Source organism: Glycine soja, chromosome 7, assembly GCF_004193775.1.
Source record: "Glycine soja cultivar W05 chromosome 7, ASM419377v2, whole genome shotgun sequence".
NCBI lineage: Eukaryota > Viridiplantae > Streptophyta > Magnoliopsida > Fabales > Fabaceae > Glycine > Glycine soja.
The window spans coordinates 9,802,967-9,824,165 of NC_041008.1; the positions used below are offsets into that span (position 1 = coordinate 9,802,967).

At 34.2% G+C, this 21,199-nt stretch overlaps 1 protein-coding gene and 1 pseudogene across 1 annotated transcript; one reads left to right on the top strand and one right to left on the bottom strand.

Moving 5' to 3' along the window:
• The first annotated feature begins 1,903 nt into the window (after positions 1-1,903).
• On the top strand, positions 1,904-3,628 carry LOC114420332 (annotated as a pseudogene).
• Positions 3,629-14,622: 10,994 nt separating this feature from the next.
• LOC114418673 (zinc finger protein VAR3, chloroplastic) lies at positions 14,623-20,118 on the bottom strand. Its single transcript, XM_028384135.1, has 8 exons — positions 19,671-20,118; positions 18,788-18,905; positions 18,032-18,387; positions 17,129-17,245; positions 16,659-16,778; positions 15,337-15,429; positions 15,075-15,173; positions 14,623-14,992 (listed from the first exon to the last, which is right to left on the bottom strand). The coding sequence occupies exons 1-8, from the start codon at positions 20,036-20,038 to the stop codon at positions 14,878-14,880; spliced, it is 1,386 nt and encodes a 461-aa protein (XP_028239936.1). The 5' UTR covers positions 20,039-20,118; the 3' UTR covers positions 14,623-14,877.
• Positions 20,119-21,199: the final 1,081 nt, after the last annotated feature.

Here is a 21,199-nt window from a genome sequence, read left to right on the forward strand (position 1 = left end):
GCCAAAGGATTCGCTCAAAGGGAAGGAATTGAATACAGGGAAACCTTTTCTCCTGTATCCATGAAAGATTCCTTACGTATCATAATGACATTAGTTGCTCATTTTGACTTGGAATTACATCAAATGGATGTGAAAATGACTTTTCTAAATGGTGACTTAGAAGAAGAAGTTTATATGACACAACTCGAAGGTTTTTCCTCTAGTGATGGGGCTCACTTGATTTGCAAGCTCAAGAAATCAATATATGGACTAAAACATGCATTACATCAATCATATTTGAAATTTCATAGTGTCATCTCATCATTTGGTTTTGTTGAGAACAATATGGATAGATTTATAAACCACAAGGTCAGTGGGAGTAAAATAATATTTTTAGTTTTATATGTGGATGATATGCTTCTTGCAACCAATGATTTTGGGATGTTACATGAAATGAAACAATTCCTTTCTAAGAATTTTGAAATAAAGGATATGGGTGAGGCAGCATATGTCATTGGCATAGTGATCCATAGAAACCGATCTTAAGGGAGTCTCGACTTGTCTCAAAAGGCCTATAATAATAAAGTTCTAGAAAGATTTTGGATGAAAGATTGTTTACCCAACATGGCACCTATTGTGAAAGGCGATAGATTCAATTTGAATCAATGTTCTAAAAATGAGCTTGAAAGGGAACAGATGAGAAACATTCCTTATGTTTCCATTGTATGAAGCCTTATGTATGCGCATGTGTGTACAAGACCTGACATTGATTTTGTGGTTGGAATGCCTGAGAGATATAATAGAGGAATAGAGCATTGGACAACTCCAAAGAAAGTGTTAAGATATCTTCAAGGAACCAAAGATTACAAGTTTATATATCAAAGATCTGACAATTTAGAAGTTGTTGGCTACTCAGACTAGGATTTTGTTGGTTGCGTTGACTCTCGCAGGTTGACATCTAGATACATCTTCATGATGACTAATGGAGCAATATCTTGGAGAAGTGCAAAATAATCATTAGTTGCTACTTCTACCATGGAGGCTGAGTTTATTTCATTATTTGAAGCGACATCACAAGGTATTTTGTTAAAAAGTTTCATGGTCAGTCTACAAGTGATTAATTATGTTCCTAGACTGTTAAAGATACATTGTGATAATTCAACTGTTATTTTTCTGGCTAAAAACAATAAAAGTGGAAATCGAAGCAAGCACATTGACATTAAGTATTTAGTCATCAGGGAACATGTCAAAGCAAATGAAATCATCATTGAAAACATCAGTACTGAATTAATGATTGCAGATCCATTGACAAAAGGCATGCAATCAAAGTTATTTAAGGATCATGTTAAGAGTATGAGACTTGATTCAGTCATATAAAGTTCCTTTTTTGTAGTGAAACTTTAGTTATTTGTTTGTCTTATCATTTTGTTGTATACATTTTTGTTGAGAAAGACGTGCAATTTGGACTCAATACATATTGAGTATGTTCATTCAATTAAATTCTTGCTTTTACCAAGAGTGATTACATTGCAATACATGGAAGGTAATAATCATTTTTTAGAGAACCTACTGTCATGATTCATGTGGTTAGCATCTTGAGTGTGAGTATAAAGTTATCAATGTTGCAGATATCATAAAGTGTGAGAAACATTGAACCAAGTGGGAGGAGAATTTTAGTTTTGATTTTGAAATCCAATTAAAGTGGTCCTGATTTTTCTCACCCACTTTTTCTGTTTTCTCAACTACTTGACTTAGTCATATTTGGTAATAACATTTCAGTTTTAATTATAAAGTTGTTGAGAGTATATTTGCATCCTGATATTATGGAATCATTTTTTATGATGGATAGAATCTGATCTATATAAATAGGCATAAAGTCCCTAGTCTAAACATATCAGAAAACAATACCCATTCCATCTAAGTGATGGCGTTAAAGGCTAGAAGCATGCTTTGCAATAGACGAGTGTTGTCAAATTCATCCGTTGCATTATTGAAAGAGCTATGGTTGGAGGTTAGTAACATAATTTAAATTACATATTTTGGTGTTCAAAAATTCATCAATTGCATCCCAAAGCCTGATGGCAGGGTTGGCATGTGAGAGATGCCACTCAAGGTTTGCATCCAGCCCAAATGAACTCTTCTACATATTGTGAAATAACATTGTGTAATCTTTTTTCAATGACTTGAAGGTTAGCAAATTACACCATCAGGGAAAGCCTGTGGTTGAGTTTAATGATGGTAATCTTCCAAATGAATTTGATAATGATGGTACTCAACCTATCAAAGATGAAAATGGTCATAGAAACATTGAGACCCATTATTTACCTTCTACTTCACAACAAGCACATGATGCACATAATCATCAAATGAGGGAGGAATGGGCTGCAATACACATTCAAATAACATTTCAAGGATTTCTGGTAATTTTCCATAACAATTTTGGCTTAATGGATTAACATTAGCTAAAGTGGAATTTTTTATCATGAAAAAAAACATATGTGAACTAAATTTGTTACCTAATTACTTTGTATATTTTTCTTTTGATTCAATATGAGCGTAGGGCAGTGTTTATGCAATGCCATTTAGTTCTTTTCCCGCCCCCTCATTTTACTTCAAGAGTCTATCTTAATATCTGAAAATACTTTTTGGTATTGAAGAATCAGGTATTGTAGTGGTTAACCAAAGTGATTTACTAGTATCTATGTCTAGGATATTATGTTTCTAGAATTTAATTGGTTTTTCTTTAATATGCACTTCATGTATTTGTTTTGAGACTTGTAATAATTATTTTCAGGAGTTTCACTGCCAATAACTTTGACCAAGTGAAAGTTGTGTTTTATGTATCAGGCCAGAAGAGCACTACAAGCTTTGAAAGGAGTGGTAAGGCTTCAGGCCCTTGTAAGAGGCTATGCAGTGAGAAAACAAGCCACAAGCTTTGGTGAGGGTTCAGGCTCGTGTTCCGGCAAGGCATGTTCGCATGTCATTGGAAACTCAAGCAACACAACAGAAACTAAGCAAAAGCTTGCAAACAAAGTTCCAAGTTCAAGTTCAAGAAATAAAAGTAAGGATTAAAGAGTAATGTTCAACAAATGACATTATGTTTTTTATTTGTAAAATATCTTCATCTCTTTCTTTAAAGTTATGAAATCCTAGAGTCTCTCAGAAGTTTTATAGTTTCTTTGAAGAAATGATGTAACTAAAACTTGATAGAAAATGAAAAGAAGTAAGAACTAGGAAGGAAGTAAAGAGAGAGAAGTTATCATCACATACAAAACCTAAAACAAATTTCTATGATAATACCATTATGATTTTGATGTAGTTGCCTATGCATCCCATATGTGTTCAAAATGTTTTCATGAAGGTAACAATTCCATAAAGAATTGTATTTGCAAAATGCCAGTGCTTGGTTTGATACAGTGTTAATTAAATTGTAGTTTTCCTATCAAATTATTTGTTCGAGGCACCTCGTTATGAAATAGTAGTGATAATAACTTAACATATTTTATAATCATATATACAGGAAGGATGGTGTGATAGCATAGGATCCGTTGAAGAAATTCAAGCTAAAATATTGAAGAGACAGGAGGCAGCAGCAAAACGGGAAAGAGCTATGGCATATGCTCTAGCTCATCAGGTGAATTTACAGTAGCATCTGTCGTTTAACTAGAATGGTGGTGAGTCTTATACTTTAGGTAATTTTTTATGCAACCCTCGTAATAAGAAATATCCAAAATTTGTATTTCATTAACTTATTGGTGGGACGTCATTGCCTTCAAGCTATTCTCCATCATGAGACATAAGAAATTTCTTGTTATATCCTATGAAAGTATTGGAAATTCAATCTTAGCTTTTGAATGGTCCATCTCAAACACAAGTTTGTATATTGAATTATCAAAGAGAATACTAAATGTAGAGTCACTTTTTCTCATAAAGAAAAATATGAAACCAATTTGAACATCATTTAATCAAGCTATGTAGTTTTATAACATCATTTAATCAAGCTCCTTCGAACGGTGGTTTCACCGAGAACCAACAACGCAATGGCGAGCTATTAATGACACATTGTTCAAATTAGAATAGGTGTAAAGTAGAAAATAGGGGAGAAATAAAGGAAGAACAGGTGGTCTGTGGGGTTAACCAAAAAAGCACTCAACAGAGAAGCCATGAAGGGCAGTTGTTAGTCGTCATCTATGACTAACTTTTGTATAGAAAAGTTTTTCAAAATGTATATATTTTTCCCAATTTATGGTTCTTTTTGTAGGATTGTAAATATTTCTTGTTTAGTTTTTATCTTTGCTCAGTAGAGGCTCTTCACATTGAATTAATGTAAATTTCACTTCAATTTCAAATAAAAAGGAGAATAATTGGAAGGTGCAGAAGCTGCTGTCTCACTAAGCCGAGACCGTGCGCTTAGCGAGTATCATCCGCTAAGCGAGGCAACAGTTTGCTTAGCGAGTAAGAGGAATCTTGAAAGGAATTTGCCATGCCAGTACGCGCTCAGCGCGTCATTAGCTCGCCCAGCGAGAAGTTTGTCTCTTCTGGCGCTTAGCGTGCCTGGCTCGCTGAGCCAAAATCCACTTATTCGCGCTAAGCGCGAAAATGGCACTAAGCGTGCCTTCGAGGTCAGAAAATCATTTTTAAGCCTGAAATGAGATCAGTGAAGAGAGCTTGGCGGATAGAGTGTGAAGAACAGAAAATAGAGGCCCAAAACAGAGTAAGGAAGCAAAAACCTTAGCTTTTGGGAGGATCTTAGGTTTAGGAGTGATTTCTAGGTTTCTAGAGATGGAGGAGACATTCCCGCCACTGTGTAATCTGTTATTTTCTCTGAAAACCCACTTCCTTTTCGTGAAAGGTGCTACCTTGTGATGGAAGGCTAAAACCCTTTGTTGGGGAATTCTGCTGAGAACTTGATGTAAATTCTTATCCTATCTATTTAAAGTTGTTTTGATGTGTTTGATGTTTCTATCTGTGCTTAATTTCTGCATGCTTGTGGCTTAATCATCCATTTTTATGTATAGTTAGGAGCTTTAGCATTGGAAAATGTATTGCATCCTTAGAACTGGATAGAATGGGCTAGGTTATCATATGTTTGGACACAGAGTGCGGTAATTTAGTTTTCTTATGCTATGACCTTAATGCTGTTCGGTTAAGCTCGACGAGACATCCGAGAATGAAGTTTAATTAGAATTAGCCCTTGCATACGAGACATCGATGTTTGGGAATGTTGTTCTCAGCATAGAACACATGAACATCTTTAAATAGAGAAAAACCCTTAATTACATCAAGTAGCTCAGTAGGAGGACCCAACGCTTTTACTTATCTGTTTAAACACCCACTTGCTCACATTTTCTGTAATTAATCATTAGAATAGAATACACCCTTGCTTTGATTCATGATTATTGATTCTTTGTACAAATGCCTACTTATTGAATGATATTTCACCAAATGAAACAAGTTTCCTGAGTTCGATACTCGGTTCTTAATGTTTTATTATTACTTGCACGACTCGATACACTTGCCGGTTAGATTTACACATCCATAATAACAAGTAACACCGGGGCATAAACAACATTACATGATGGAGACAAGTGACAATGTCCACGAGGAGGAGGGAGACATGAGCAAGGCAAAAGAAGGAAATAAGAAAGTCACATCGAAAAAGAGGATGTAGAAATTTGACAATAGTGGAAATGTTGGTTCTGAAATGGGCCCAGTGCTATCAGAAAAATTTAAATTAAATGAGAAAAGGCCATGTGACCCAGAGGTGATAGAAAGGGGACACATGCCCTTATTGGGACTTACTAAGCATACAAATGCTGAAACAATAGAAGGGACAACCACCACCCTACAAAATAAATCATCTGGGTCAGCATGTACTTGGCAAGTGTATTCAAGAAATAAGTGGTGCAAGAAGCAAATAGACGTGGGTAATGGCACAAAAAATGGGCTAAATGTAGGCACCACAACATCTTCAAACAGTAACTGGAAACAACACATGTCTCTTGTAATCCTAGCGATCTTTTTATTTTATTTTATAATGTAGCAATCCTTACCTTATGAGATAAGGTTCTATTGTTATTGTTGTTGTTTTTTATAATGTAATTATGCAATCTTTTTTGTGGTTGGAGATTAAAATGTAGGTTATGTGATAATTTATATTCAAATGTACACCCTACAATGTGTGATTGACTTTCATTTCATTTCATCATAGTTGTCTGCTATTCTTGAGTGAGTGAGTACATTTTACCATACATATGTTAGAGCAAGCTAGATACACATCTGCATATTGAGAGGAATAAGAGGAAGAATGAAGAGAATGCAATATGAGAGAAAAGAGGCTTTCTCATTAACTGTCTTAAAGTCAATACAAGAAATGGGTTTATATACAACAACATACAGCTGAATGGTTACCCATGTATGTGTAACCATATTAACTAACTTTCAGATTTGGATTACACTCCAACATTCTCCCTTAATCCAAAACATTCAGCTGATTCTATATTCAGTAAGGTTCTCAACTTCTTAAATCTTTCATATTTCAAATGTTTGGTAAAAACATCAACAACTTGGTCATTGGTGCTACAATATACAAGCTCCAATCTTCCTTTACTTACTTGATCTCTAAGGAAATGATATTTAGTTTTGATGTGCTTGCTTTTTCCATGAGAAACTAGATTCTTTGACAAGCTAATGACTGATTTATTGCCAACATACATCTATACTGACCTTTCATACTATAATTTTATCTCTTTGAGTAGGGCTTCCAGCCACAAAGTTTGACAAGCGGATTTAGCTGACCCTATATATTCAGCTTCATAAGAGGAGAGTGCCACTACACTTTGCTTCTTTGAATACCATGATATTGGTGCATCCAGATACTTAAACAACTATCCAGAGGTGCTTTTTCTCTCAACCTTATCACCACACCAGTCTGAATCAAAGTAGGCTTCAATGCATGATCTATTTTGATCATTCCCTATTGGAAACTATAAACCAAACTCACTTGTTCCCTTGAGATACCTTAGGATATGCTTAGTTGCAGTCATGTGAGGAGATTGAGGATTACCCATAAATCTGCTAAGCAATCCCACTCCATAACTAATGTCGGGTCTGCTATTGCACAGGAATCTGAGTGAGCCAATAATCTGCTTGAACAATGTTGCATCAACTGGCTTTTCATCCAGTTCTTCTATTAATTTCAAGTTTGGCATCACGAGTACTGGAGTTGTGTTGCAATTCTCACCAGTATATTTTCTCTGGTGTAGGATAATTCCCTTCTGTATATGCATAAATTCAAAACCAAGGAAATAATGTAGGATTCCAAGGTTTGTCATGTCAAACTCCGACTTCATCTTTTCTTTGAATTGCTCAATTTCTTCATTCACATCTCCAGTAATGATAAGATCATCCACATACAGGCATACAAATAGCAAGTTATTGTGCTAAATTTCCTTTACATACACACCAAACTCTATTGTGCATTTCACAAATCCTTGTTTGTTAAGGAAATTGTCAATCAATCTGTTCCAAGCTTGAGGGGCCTGCTTGAGGCCATAAAGAGATTTAAGTAATTTGTATGCTTTGTGTTCCTTCCCTTTTATTTCAAATCCTGGTGGCTGCAAGATGTATACTTCTTCTTCTAGTGGTCCATTCAAAAAACCAGATTTGACATCAAGCCGACATATGGTCCAATTTCTAGAACTGGTAACGACAATTACTAATCTGATTGTTTCCATTCTTGCAACTGGGGCATATACTTTTGTATAATCAATTCCTTGTTTATGAAGGAATCCTTTTGCAATGAGCCTGGCTTTGTGATTTGCAATTGAGCCATCTGGTTTGAGCTTTACTTTAAACACCCACCTCACATCAATTGGATGTATATTATATGGCAGATCAACCAGCTCCCAGGTTCTATTTTTCTCTACGGCATCCAACTCTTCTTTCATAGCAGCCTTCCATTCTATGATATCCAGGGCCTGCTTCCAGTGTACAGGTTCAGTGTCAACCATAAAAGCAAAATGTACCATTTCACCATCATCGGAGATTGAACTATTACTGTATAGTTCATAATCTGCAAGTCTTGTGGAGGGAAATCTTGTTCTATGTGACCTTCTTACAGGAGGTTGCATTGAGCCAGCAGGGTTAACATTCTTGGTTCTTGGGTTGTCCTCGAGAATATATGAGTTGGGAATTTTAGACTCATTTTCCCACTTCCAGGCTGTAGTTTCATCTACCATGACATCTCTGTTAATCACCACCTGCTGCTTCAAGGGGTTGTAAAGTTTGTATGCACCAGTTGGATGATATCCAACTAGGATAAGAGCTTCACTCTTATCATCTAGCTTTCTTCTCCTTTCATATGGGATGTGTTTGTAGCTAAGAGACCAAAAAATCCTCAGATGATTCACCATAGGCTTGTCCTCAGTCCAAGCTTCTTTAGGTGTTACAAATTGAAGTCTCTTGGTGGGACATCTGTTCAAAACACATGCTGTTGTAGTGACAACTTCTCCCCAGTAGCAGTTTGGTAGTCTTTTCCCTTTAAGCATACACCTACCCATATCCAGTAGGGTTCTGTTTCTCCTTTCTGCCAAGCCATTATGTTGAGGTGTATATGGAGTTGTTACCTCATGTTCAATTCCTTTAGCTTCATAGAATTCTTTGAACTCCTTAGAGTTATATTCACCCCCTCCATCTGTTTTAAGGATCTTTAGCTTCAATTCAGATTGCCTTTCAACTGAGGTGCAAGATTTCACAAAAAGAGAAAACATTGCACCTTTCTCTTTCAGCAAATATATCCAAATCTTCTTGGTAAATTCATCCACAAAAGCCGGGAAATACCTATTACCACCAAGGGATGGAGCATCGAAGGGTCCACACACATCTGAATGGACTATTCCAAGAGGTTGTTTGGCTCTTTGTGGTGCCTTGGTCTTGAAGGGTTTTTTGGGTTATTTGCCAATCAAGAATCCTTCACAGGTTTTCTGTAGTGAGTGAATGGATAACATTCCAAGCACCACTTGTCTGTTGCTTAGTTGATGCAGACTCTTAAAATTTAAATGGCCATATCAGTAGTGCCATAGCCAATTATCTTCTTTTGTGTTAAAAGTGGAAAAGTATTGAATGGCATCAGTACTTAAATTCACCTTGAAGGTCTTATTTTTGGATAATGGTGCTTTGAGCACTAGTCTTTGTTTATCATCAAAGATTTCAACATGGTTTGCTTGCATTGTCATGGTAAATCCTTTCTCAAGAAGCTGCCCCAATCTAAGTAGATTATTTTTCGTTGAAGGTACATATAGCACATCATGCATATATGTTGTCTCTCCATTCTTTCGTGTGATCATTACTTTCCCTATACCTTTTGCAAGGATGGTGCTATTATCTGAAATCTTACACTAATGGTGGCATTTGGATTGAAATCAACCAACCAGTCTCTATTGCCTATCATGTGGTTTGAGCAACCAGTGTCAAGATACCAGGAAAAGCAGTCTTCTTTACTGCTCGTGGTTACCATAAGCAAAACTTGATCTAAATCAGATCCATCTTCCTCTTGTGCCAAGTGTGCCTGATCATTCTTCTTGTATTTGCTATGGGCATTGTTGTTGCCAATCTGCCAACATTCATGGGCAAAGTGCCCAAATTTATCACAACTGTAACACTGGATCTTTCTTTTGTTAATGGGCCTCTTACCACCTCGACTTCTGAAAGAGTTGCCTCCTCTTGAATTGGAATTATCACACTGATCATTTGAATTGCTTCCAAGATTATGATATTGGGAAGTTGAACCATGTGTTTCTGCATTTCGATCGCCACTTCTGCCTCCTTTATGTCTTCCTCTTCCTCTTTTTTTCCAGCCACCACGACCTCTAGACTTGTGGCTGGTTCTGGCTTGAAGTGTCTACTCTACAACATTATCATTACTCTTTATTTTGAGCACCATTTGCTTGTATGCCTCTAGGGAGTTTTGCAATTACTCCACAGTTATACTCTCAAGATCTTTTGATTCTTCAATGGCTACTACAATGTGATCAAAGCTGAGTGTTAATGTTTCAAGCACCTTCTCCGCAATCTTTGAATCGGCCATTGCTTCATCACAGGCTCGCATGGAGTTTGTCACCACCTAAATTTGATTAAAATAGTTTGCGATGGTTTCCTGCTGTGTCATTGATAACAACTCATATTGTCTTCTGAAAGATTGTAGCTTGACCTTCTTTATTCTCCTAGTATAGCCATATACTTGTTGCAAAATATCCCATGCTTGGTTCGAGATTGTAGCCTGTGAAATTTTCTGAAACACGTTTGCAGAAACACATTGGTGTAAAAGAACTCGAGCCTTGTAGTTTAGTCGCTTGTTCTTTCGATGCGTCTCCTTTTGTTCTGCTGAAGCATTCTTGGAGGGTTCTTGAAACCCATCTCTCATGATCTCATCAAGTTCTTGGAATCAAAAAATAGCATCCATCTTCACGCACCAATCTTCATAACCTTTCCCATCAAACACACGGAGATTTCCAGGTATGGCATTCATAGCAGCCATAATAGCACACCTGCAGTAGTGCTCTCAAAAACAACAACAATGGTGCTTCCTTTTCACAGGTCCCTGTCTATGCACAAGCTCCGATACCAATCTATTAGAGCAAGCTAGATACACATTTGCATATTGAGAGGAATAAGAGGAAGAATGAAGAGAATGAAAGATGAGAGAGAAAAAGGCTTTCTCATTAAGTGTCTTAAAGTTAATACAAGAAATGAGTTTATATACAACAATATACAACTGAATGATTACCCATGTATATGTAACCATATTAACTAACTTTCAGATTTGGATTACACTCCAACAACATATACTTCAAATAAATAATATATGCACTCATAATAATGTGAAGATTTTACATATTGTCATTTAATTATAAATTGTCTTACCTATTAAATTTGTTAATTTTTATAATAATTAACTTAAAAGTAGAATGATTTATAATTAGATAAAAATGATAAAATTGACACTCATAATGTAAGTCTACAAACTGATATACTTTTAATTTTTACATAAATTTGATTATTTGATTATAATTGATATTTCTTTACAATCAAGAGAATCAGGATAATCATATTTATATCAGGATAATCATATTTATATGTATAACAAATCTTATAATTATAAATACCAAGAGAAGAGAAACATATATTATATAATATGAGTAATGTGACAAAGAAATGAAGAGAGAAAAAAGGAATAATAAAAAAAGTTGTAAGAGATATATTAGATAAGATGATTTTTTTTAAAAAACGAATAATAAAATAATGCACTGAAACAGTATAGTATCAATCTAAGCACAAGATTTTGTTTTCTAATTATGCCACTTCCACCTTAATTTGTTTTTTGCAATTATGACTTACACCATTTTGAAGGGAGATTACACTAATTTAGTAAATTACCATATAATCAAATGAAAAAAATAGAGAGAAATTTTGTCTACGTTATCGTTTTGTATATGCCCTGAGTAACCGAGCCTTCCATTCCATAAGTTCTTACGTGCGCCGAAGCTGAAATCGGAGAAAATCTAAATTTGATTTATAATTACATTCATTTATAATTTATAATTTATATATAATATATATGTATTTACAAATTTTTTTAAATATAAAATTAAAATATGTTATTAAAAAATATTTAAAATAAATTGAATAAAAATTTTCAACTTTGTTGTAAGAATAAGATTAAAGGTAACAAAATTTATTAACATTATATTATAATAAAAATTATATAAATTATTTAAGACCAGTTATAATATTTTTTAAAAATCATGTGCATAAAATGTTTAATCATTTAATGTTAATTATGTCATATTGTCATTGATGTCTAGTTAATTTTAATCATGTATAAAAGGCCAAAAAATATTTTAAATATTTTGTATAAATATCAAAATTTTAAAAAAGTAATGTACGTAAAATATTATCACGTAAGTCTAAAAAAATGCATTATTTTAATTTACCTATATTTTATACCATATCCTTATACTATTTTTTTTATCTATTTCAAACGTAAGATAACATATATATCTATTTTATCTATTTTTTTTTATACCCAACCAAACCAAATACTACAGAAGAACACCATCTGTTCCTACGAATCCATTCCCAAGACTCTGCCTTTTCTTCCAAACTCCACTTCCCTTCTTTGCTTCCACTCTCACTTTCACTCTCAACCCCCATCCTTTCAAAATGTTGATGATGCTCTTTACCAATTCAATCACATGCTGTGTATGCGTCATACCCCTCAATTTAACAAGATTTTAGATTTATTTGCGATGATGAAGCACTACCCCACTGTTGTTTCCCTCTCTAACCGATTGGAGCTCAAGGCAATTCAGCCTGACCTTTTTTACTTTGAACATCCTCATTAATTGTTTCTGCCATTTGGGTCTAATCAACTTGGCTTTCTCTGTGTTATCCAAGATCCTCAAATTGGGTTATCAGCCAGATACCATAACTTTGAACACACTCTTCAAAGGTCTTTGTCTTAAGGGTCAGGTCAAGAAGGCACTGCACTTTCATGACAAGGTATTGGCCCAAGGATTTCAACTCGATCAAATTGATCAATGGGGTTTGTAAAATTGGAGAAACAAGAGCTGCCATCCAGTTGCTGAGGAAGATTGATGGGACATTGACTGAGCCTGATGTGGTAATGTACAACACAATTATTGACTGTTTATGTAAACATAAACTTGTACCTGAGGCTTGCGATTTATTTTCTGAAATGTCTGTCAAGGGAGTTTCTGCTGATGTTGTCACTTATAATACTCTAATCTACGGCTTCTGCATTGTTGGTAAGCTGGGTTCTTTAATGAAATGGTATTGAAAACCATCAACCAAAATGTCTGTGCCTATAATATATTGGTTGATGCATTGTGTAAAGAAGGAAAGGTGAAAGAAGCCAAAAATGTGTTGGCGGTTTGAAACATGATATTTTTACTTATAATACTTTAATGGATGGCTACGTCTTAGTTTGTGGAGTGAAAAACATGTATTCAATAATATGTGCCTAATGGCTAGTATATTTTTATCTGTTGGATCAGAGGAGTTAGGCTATTCAGTGGCCTCTTTGCAGCAGATGTTTTCATTGTTCCATGGTGGATGTTAAGAGTTGATAATTCTCTATTTCTTCTCTGCACTTTGATTGCTATAGTCATATTAAAAGTATTGAAGGTGAAACACTTTAGTTCCCTTTGAAATTGCATTTTTATTATTAAACTCGTTTAAAAGACAAGCGCAGAAGTTGAAAGCAGTGACCTCATTGTCTGTCAAGTTTATATTAACAAATGCCTTTTTAATTCATTTTAGTCTTGGGTTGTTAGTTGAGTTTTAGAATCTTAATGTGGCTTTTGTCCATCTTCCTTTGGTAATCCTAATCTCCTTATTGACTTAGTATCTTCCAACACATTCATCGTTTCTCAATGCTCATGGGGACGGTGTTTAAGAAGCATTAATAATAGAAGAAATTCTGTTCTTGATTTATTTCATTTGAGAAGACATATTAACCTTTTATCATGCAACAGAGTATGTAAAAATTTAGTATATTGTTATACATTTTTATCTTGGCCCCATTGCACCACTTACCCTGAAGTTGTGATAAATTTATCTTTTAAGCATAATATTTTTAAATGCCTAAACATATTTGTTTCAGCTTGAAAGCTGCCTTAGCTAATAGGATATACATTGTTGATTGAAGTGCTTGTTGCACTAGGCAGTGGGTTTCTTGAATGCTATTGTTCATTCCATGCAAAGGAATTGTTTCCTTTTAGTGTTCCTCTGGTATATCGAAAGATGGATGGATGAGGGAATAAACACTCCAATTGGAAGGACATGGAGCAGTGAAAGAGAGAAAGAACATTTGTAGTCCCACTTAAATATTCTTCTTTCTCATTTTGGACATAATGAGAATGAGAATTATACATCTTTTTTATTTAGGATATTTATGTCATTTTATACTTGTATCTTTTTTTTCCTTTTTTACTTTTTACTCAACCAAAAAATTTAAAAAATCATCTCACTTTTTAGTTTTTACTCTTTTTCTCCCTCAACTTTCATAAATCAAGCATGGCCTTAACTTTTTATTTTTATTTTTTATTAATCCAGTTACTGTTTTAATGTTAAGATAAATCAATGGGTGCCAATTTAGGAGCTTGAACCTCTAAATAGTTTTTGCTTTATATAGTGCTTTTCTGCTTTAAGAAACTTAAGGTGTGTTTGGAGAGTTATAAAATGCCTGGAAAACTGGAATTCAGTTGAAGCTATTAAAAGCATTTCATTCATGAAAAATCCTTGTTGAGATTATTCATCTCAGCAGTAAATTTTGACGGGTGAATTCACTAAGAATATAAAATATGAAAAAGCCATGGAAAAATTGTTGAAACAGTAACCATCAACGGTTAATGGAGAAAGAAATTCAGAATCCCCATATGTGTAGGTAGAAATTAAATTCCTTATTTTAAGATAAATTAAATTCAGAAATCACGTGTATTCTAAGTGTGGGTGCAAATATATATTTCCATAAGAGTTCCCTGGGGCTATGTTTGAAATCAGAAACAATTTTTTTTTATCTGAAACAAAATAAAGCTATAACAACATTCACAAGATTCAATCTCTGTAAATTTACTTTTAGATCTGTACATGATTATATTAAAACACATTCATATGCAATCAAATAACTTTAAAGTATCTCTAATTATCGTTTTTGTACCATTTCCAATAAGTGAAGAAGCACTTAGCACCATTAATTGGAAGATTGAGAAAGAAAAATGGGCAGAGAATGCATCAATAACAAAATATTTGTTACAGCCCACCAGCACAATTGTGACCTCCCTATATGATATAGCCCGATGGCGTTTTTTCCCCTAATCAGTTTGATCGTCTCCATTCATGGTCCTCATAGTCAACGGTTGGTTGTTCTTTAGGGCGTTCAGCATTGCACTTCAGGCAAGCCATATTTCTTGCATAATTGTAGAAATCGCATCTACAGGCAGTAATACATGAAACAAGAAACTTTAAGCGTGCAAGGAAAGATGGGAAGAGAAGGAAGAAAAACAAGGACTTACTTGGGGCAACTCCAATCCCCACTATATTTCTTGGAACTTGGGTTTGGCTCTTGACAATGCAAACACTTCATTTTACTAGCAAAATTCATGAACCCACACCTACATACATAGGAACATCCACGAAAAAATGGAACAAACTGTTTAGAGCCAGTGTCAACATATTGATTACATACTCCTTGCATAATGGAAGAAATCAGCTATACATGATGTAAGATGGGAAACAAGGTGTTTTTAGGTTGGGGGGAAGAGAAACATGACTTACCCGGGACAATTCCAGTCCCCAGGATGTTTCTTAGGCCTTGTCTCAGGACAACGCAAACATTTCGTGTTCCTAGCATAATTCATGAACCCACATCTACATATACAAAAACATCATGAGAAGGTATCTTAACTGTTAAAAAGTCATTGACTCTAGTCATCTATTGTTATACTTGGATATCAATAATCATAATATCATAATATAATATAAATTTTGCTCTTGCTCATTCATGTTGTAACTACTTTTAGCTGAAATTTTACTGTCATTAACAGTTTTAGCTAGAGATGGATAAAAGTCATAAAGGAGCAATAAATTGTTGTAATAGCATATCGGTAACATGTTTGCAGGTAGTATCATAACAAGTAACTATTGTTACAGTAGAAATAAAGGGAAGAAGATATTTGATAAGAGTGTGATTTAATCAATTAAAATCATAATATATATGGCCGCCCTAATGACCAAAACTTTATCCCTCCACCAGTACTCCATAACATAGCAATAAAATGCACAGAATAGATTAGACTGCAGCAAAAATAGATTAGATATACAGGGCTTATTTAATATATAATCAAGTCTATAATATACTGGAATAGTTACATCATGAGGTTGTTTATTCCAGTGATATGATCATATGGATGAGTTTGCGGGAAGAGAACTTCTAAAACTGAAGCTTTGAGGAATCCAATTATTAATGCAAAGTGAGAGACCTAAAATTATTCATTGGTGCCAAATGCAGCTGACCAACAAAGTGCAAATACTCTGGTAAAAGAATACAAGACATAAAACAGATAGCAAGCAGAATGGTATTTTAAATACTCTGATATTTGTAATTAAAAAAATATATGAATTAATTAAGAAACTCATGTTAAATAAAAGGATCATATTAAAAATTTTCAGAATGTTGTACATTCCAAACAGAAAAAAAAGCCCCCAAAAAATCAGGGTACAATAGTTGCAGGTAATTATCACAGTCAAATTGTACGTTACAAGTTTCTTTAACTTTCTGGATAAGGCTTCAATAAGGGCCCAACCAAGAAAAAAAGCTTACTATATCATGAAATATCTTTACAAAACTAAAAACTTATGAGAAAGAGATGAAGCATGAAATATGAAAGACATTAAAGGAAAGAATAGTAACAAAATCTAGAGATACATTACAAAATTGTTACGATATCGATGTCTGAAAGCTATCAATGTTTAAATTTATAGATAAGTCAGCAAAATTTTAATTATTGACATGAAAATGATTCATCTTCTATCATAGGAAACAGAAACTAAAAATATGATCAACAGAAATTTTCTTGTCAACAAAATAGGGGACTCACTGTGGGCAAGTCCAATCTCCTTTTTTCCTTTCAACTTCAATGGTATTAGCTTCCTTCGCCGGCCCCTCTATTTTGCATTCTAGACATAGTCTGTTTCTGGCAAAATTTAAATAATTGCATCTGTAGCAAAACCAAAAAGCAACCATCAGCAGACCAGAAGACACCAAATAAGGGATAATTGAACACATATATAATGTATTTGATGACAGCATCAGAACAGAGGAAAAATAAAAGAATTTTTTTTGAGTCATTTAAGAATTAAGATACTAGGCATGCATATTTGCATATGAACAGCACAACAAAGAAAACACATGAGACAAAAATTCAACGAAGAGGTTAAGAGGCACTTCATATAGTTCTGTTGGTATTAACTGGCATTATCATGTTCTTTTTGAAAAGGAAGCTAACAGACACACAGAAATTGGCCATGCCTTATGAGAAAAGCTAGTAAGCAAGTAGAGAGGACTTACTCAGGACAGGTCCAATCTCCTGGCTTCATTTGAACAGTAAACGGGTTAATATCCTTAGGCTTGTCTTCCTTACAATTCAGGCATTGTGTATTTCTAGAAAAGTTCATGAAATTGCATCTGCAAGAAATTTTGGGTAAAACTCTTAACGGTGAATTATTAAGTTGTCGAGATCTAATTTAAGATTCAAATGACATGGAACATTTCCACTAACACGAACAATTGTGGAAAGTTAAATCATCAATATTCATGATAAGGAAGAAGTGTACTAACAAAAGGGATATAAAATCAATACAATCATTGACCAGCCAAAAATACTTTGGATTACATACCATCACTAAAAACCATCACTTAGAAAATAATTTGAATCATTCACAAAATGGGTATAAATAAAACAAATACATCCATCCCACTGGTCAACAATTCTTCTAAATTAGTATTATCACTAAAAACTATCTCACAGGAAAAAGAAAAGAAATGATAAAAAAAAAACTTGTATGACTGACAAAAGGGATATAGTTATAAAACAAATCTACTCATCCACTAGCCAAAAATACTTCTGAAAGAATACTAACATTAAAAAAAATCAAACCAAAAATAAATTTTATTATGCATGAACAAAGTATAATTCTTACTGCACGTTTTAAGATAAAGCTTTATATCTATAATATCTAGTTGCTCTTAACCTAGTAAAAGTTGCAGAGAATCAATAGATGATATTGATAGATCACTTGCTTGATTTGGAAGTTAAATGCAAGGTGGATGGAGAAAATTCACTTCTGCACTAACAATTCCTTTCAAATTTTATGTGAAAATGCAAAAACTGAAATTTCACGAATTCATGTGCAGAAGTTACTACTTACTACACACAAAAAAAATATGATTCCATGAGCAAAAATAACTCACTTTGGACACATCCAGTCACCTTTCTTCATCTCAACATCTTTAAACAATTGATTAGTCGTAACACTTAGAGATTGGCCTTCTACCACACCATCCTGTGCAGTAGGCTTTGAACGAGCAGGAGCAGGGGCAGGAGCAGGGGACTCACTCAACTCAATTAGCTGAGAGAGAAGTTTTCTGACAGATGATTCAATAACTTCCCGGCCCGGTGGTTTGTCTCCTCCAGAAAGCACAAGTGGATCTAGTGCGTAGAACAAAAGTATTCGAACTATATCAACAGTTCGGGCATCAGTTTCAAAATCCTTCAGAATCACATAAGCTCTATCACAAGAGCTTCGTAGATAGCAAGCACCACAAACCTAGATGGAAGCAAAATGCCCCCTCAAACTCAGGCAGAAAAATAAAAATAATAATAATAAAATAAAATTCCATCTCATACTGTCATATACATAGACTAATAATAACAAGCAACAACAGTTAACATCTCACTTCGTTGACTAGAAGAAAGACTAACAATACACTGTCTAACACTCACGCTTCAGTATTGAGTAAAATTCCGCACTACTATTTATGAGAACAGTATGAGATTTCATTCACACAATAATAGTGTGTTAAAAAGGGAACGTTAAATCAATGCATAATTTCTTCACATTTATCTATAATAACTATTACTTGCAAGTTGCAACCGATAACTTCAAAAAACATAAATACTTCCGATGAAAAATTGAAAAAAAAATAAAAATGAACTAACACACATACATCCCCTTCATCTAATTGCAGGTGTGCTCTCAGCCTCTTAGCTGAATTAACAGCTTTACGGAGAAGATTAGGGCACCCACCCTCAACCACTGCTTGGATATCATTTGTAGGCAGCAAACTGCATAGCATAACAAGCAACCAAACAAAATTTATATCAAAACTGAACAAGTAATAATAATAATAACTCTTAGAAAGTGGGTTATGGGTCTAACTCAACCCTATAAACCAGCTTGTAAGGTGAGGGTTGCCCCAAATTATATACACTACTTTAGCCTCATCACTAGTTGACATGGAATCTCCAACACACCCCTCTCATGCCGAGCACTGGACATCTTGAAAGTGAATTTTGCAAGACTAGACATCTGCAGGTGATCCGATAACGGGTGACACCATAGGTCCAACAAACAATCACTAGGTAGGCTCTGATACCATATAACCTCAGATATACATATGCCCTTCTCATCATTAATTCTTACAAGTTACAAAGCCATATTGAGTAAAGGCAAAACCAACAATAACGACAGTTTTTTCCCTCATTCATCACATAAACTAAAGTTCTGTTTGGATAAACTTTTCAACAAAAACACATAGGCACTTACAGGAGGAGGAAAAAAAAAAATTCTATAATTTGTAGAAGTTCTTTCAATTAGCCTCTCCAAAAGCTCTTTTTAACTCATGGAAGAAACTTAATTCATTTGAGGGTATAAGGTTCTGGTTTAGACTTAACTCAAAGGAGAGACTTAATTCATTTTACCTTTTTATTTTCTTCTCTTACACATTCTCGAGAAGTTTTTTTTTTTTTTTTTTCTAAACAGACCCAAGTAATTGTTCACCAAGTTCAATTTTTTTTTTCGAACAAAAAGGAAAAAAGAGAAAAACGAACTTGAAAAGGTCGTAACGGTCACGCGCGAAGCTGAGACAAGCGTCCTTGAGAGAGTTCATGTTGGCGTAAAGGCTTACGGTGTCGTCGGAAGAGGAGGTTTTGGGGAGGTAGCCTTTGGTGTTCAAGCGGTCGACGAAGGAGACCCATTCCGGCCAGGGGTGGTCGACGGAGGGTAGGGTTTCTGCGGCGGCGGCGGCGGCGGAGAAGGAGGAGGAGGAAGAGGAATCGGGGCGGAGGAAGCACGGCGGGAAGGGAATGGGTTTGAAGAAGAGAAAGGGAGAGTGGGGAGTTACAGTTACGGGTGCAGTTCTACGGGTGCGGAAGAGTGCGGTTCCGATTCCGTACAGTGTGAGCTTAGAAGATGACATTTTTTAGTTTTAGCTTTCTCCCCCTTCGCCTCACTCTCACTCAGGTTTATCTCAACGGAGCACACTACCAGGGTTTTGGAGTCTGGACTAGATGATAATATTTATAATACTATTAGTAGTAGAAAACTATAAATAAATGGGCTAAATTATTTACTTGAAATATTTGAGAATTTTTAAGTGAACTTTTAATATGGTTATTAGAAGATATTAATTCCTTAAATCAATCTTAATTAAATAAAAACTCTTACATGATTAATGACCTAAAAAATAATTGAGGACTGTTTGAATTTTTTTTAAGTTGAAGGATATATTGAATAATTTAACTTAATAAATTAATAATCTAACTAAGTGAGACAAACTTAATTAGCCACACATGCTTAATTCATGAAAGAGAAGTTGAACTCAATTCCTACAAAAGCACAACCTTGTCTTGCAGAAGGACTAATTTTTAGACTAAATAATATATATATATATATATATATATATATATATATAATTTTATACATCTTTTGTAAGTTTTTTTTTTAAATCTGTAATTAATAATTAAAAGTGAAAAATATCCATAATAAATATCTCCTTCATATCATGAAATATTTTCTTGGCAAATTGGTTGGTCTTTCAATAATAATGTTAATGTTAATTCCAAAATTTCAACTATTAATATAAGTAAGTAATTTTGAGATTGAGTGAAAAGGTTGTGAAATTACAGGTGTGATTATCATTCTTAAAGAAAGTGTCTCGTAGAATCATGAGAAATAATTAAATAGTATTTGTTTGAAAAGTTTTAAAAGTTATTTATCACGTTATAAATCGGAATTCTTAAGATAAGAAAAATCACCCCTAACATGAGTACAAGGGATGAGAGAGAGACTCTTGTAAGTGTGATAATGTTTCTTATTCCTTATAATTCTTGATTAAATATTTGATTTATAAGGTGATACATATTTAGGAAGCATTTTTCAAGTTTATTCAAAAACTTGTAGTGTTATTAAGATATTGAATATTTGTTGAGATATTCCCATAAATGTGGGAATTTGGTGCTGAACTACAATAATTTTTTATTCTTTTTTGTTATTTTTATCCTTAGTATTCTGTCATTTGATCCTTATTATGTATGTGTGAAAGATGTTCCTAATAATGATATCAAAATTATGATGTGGT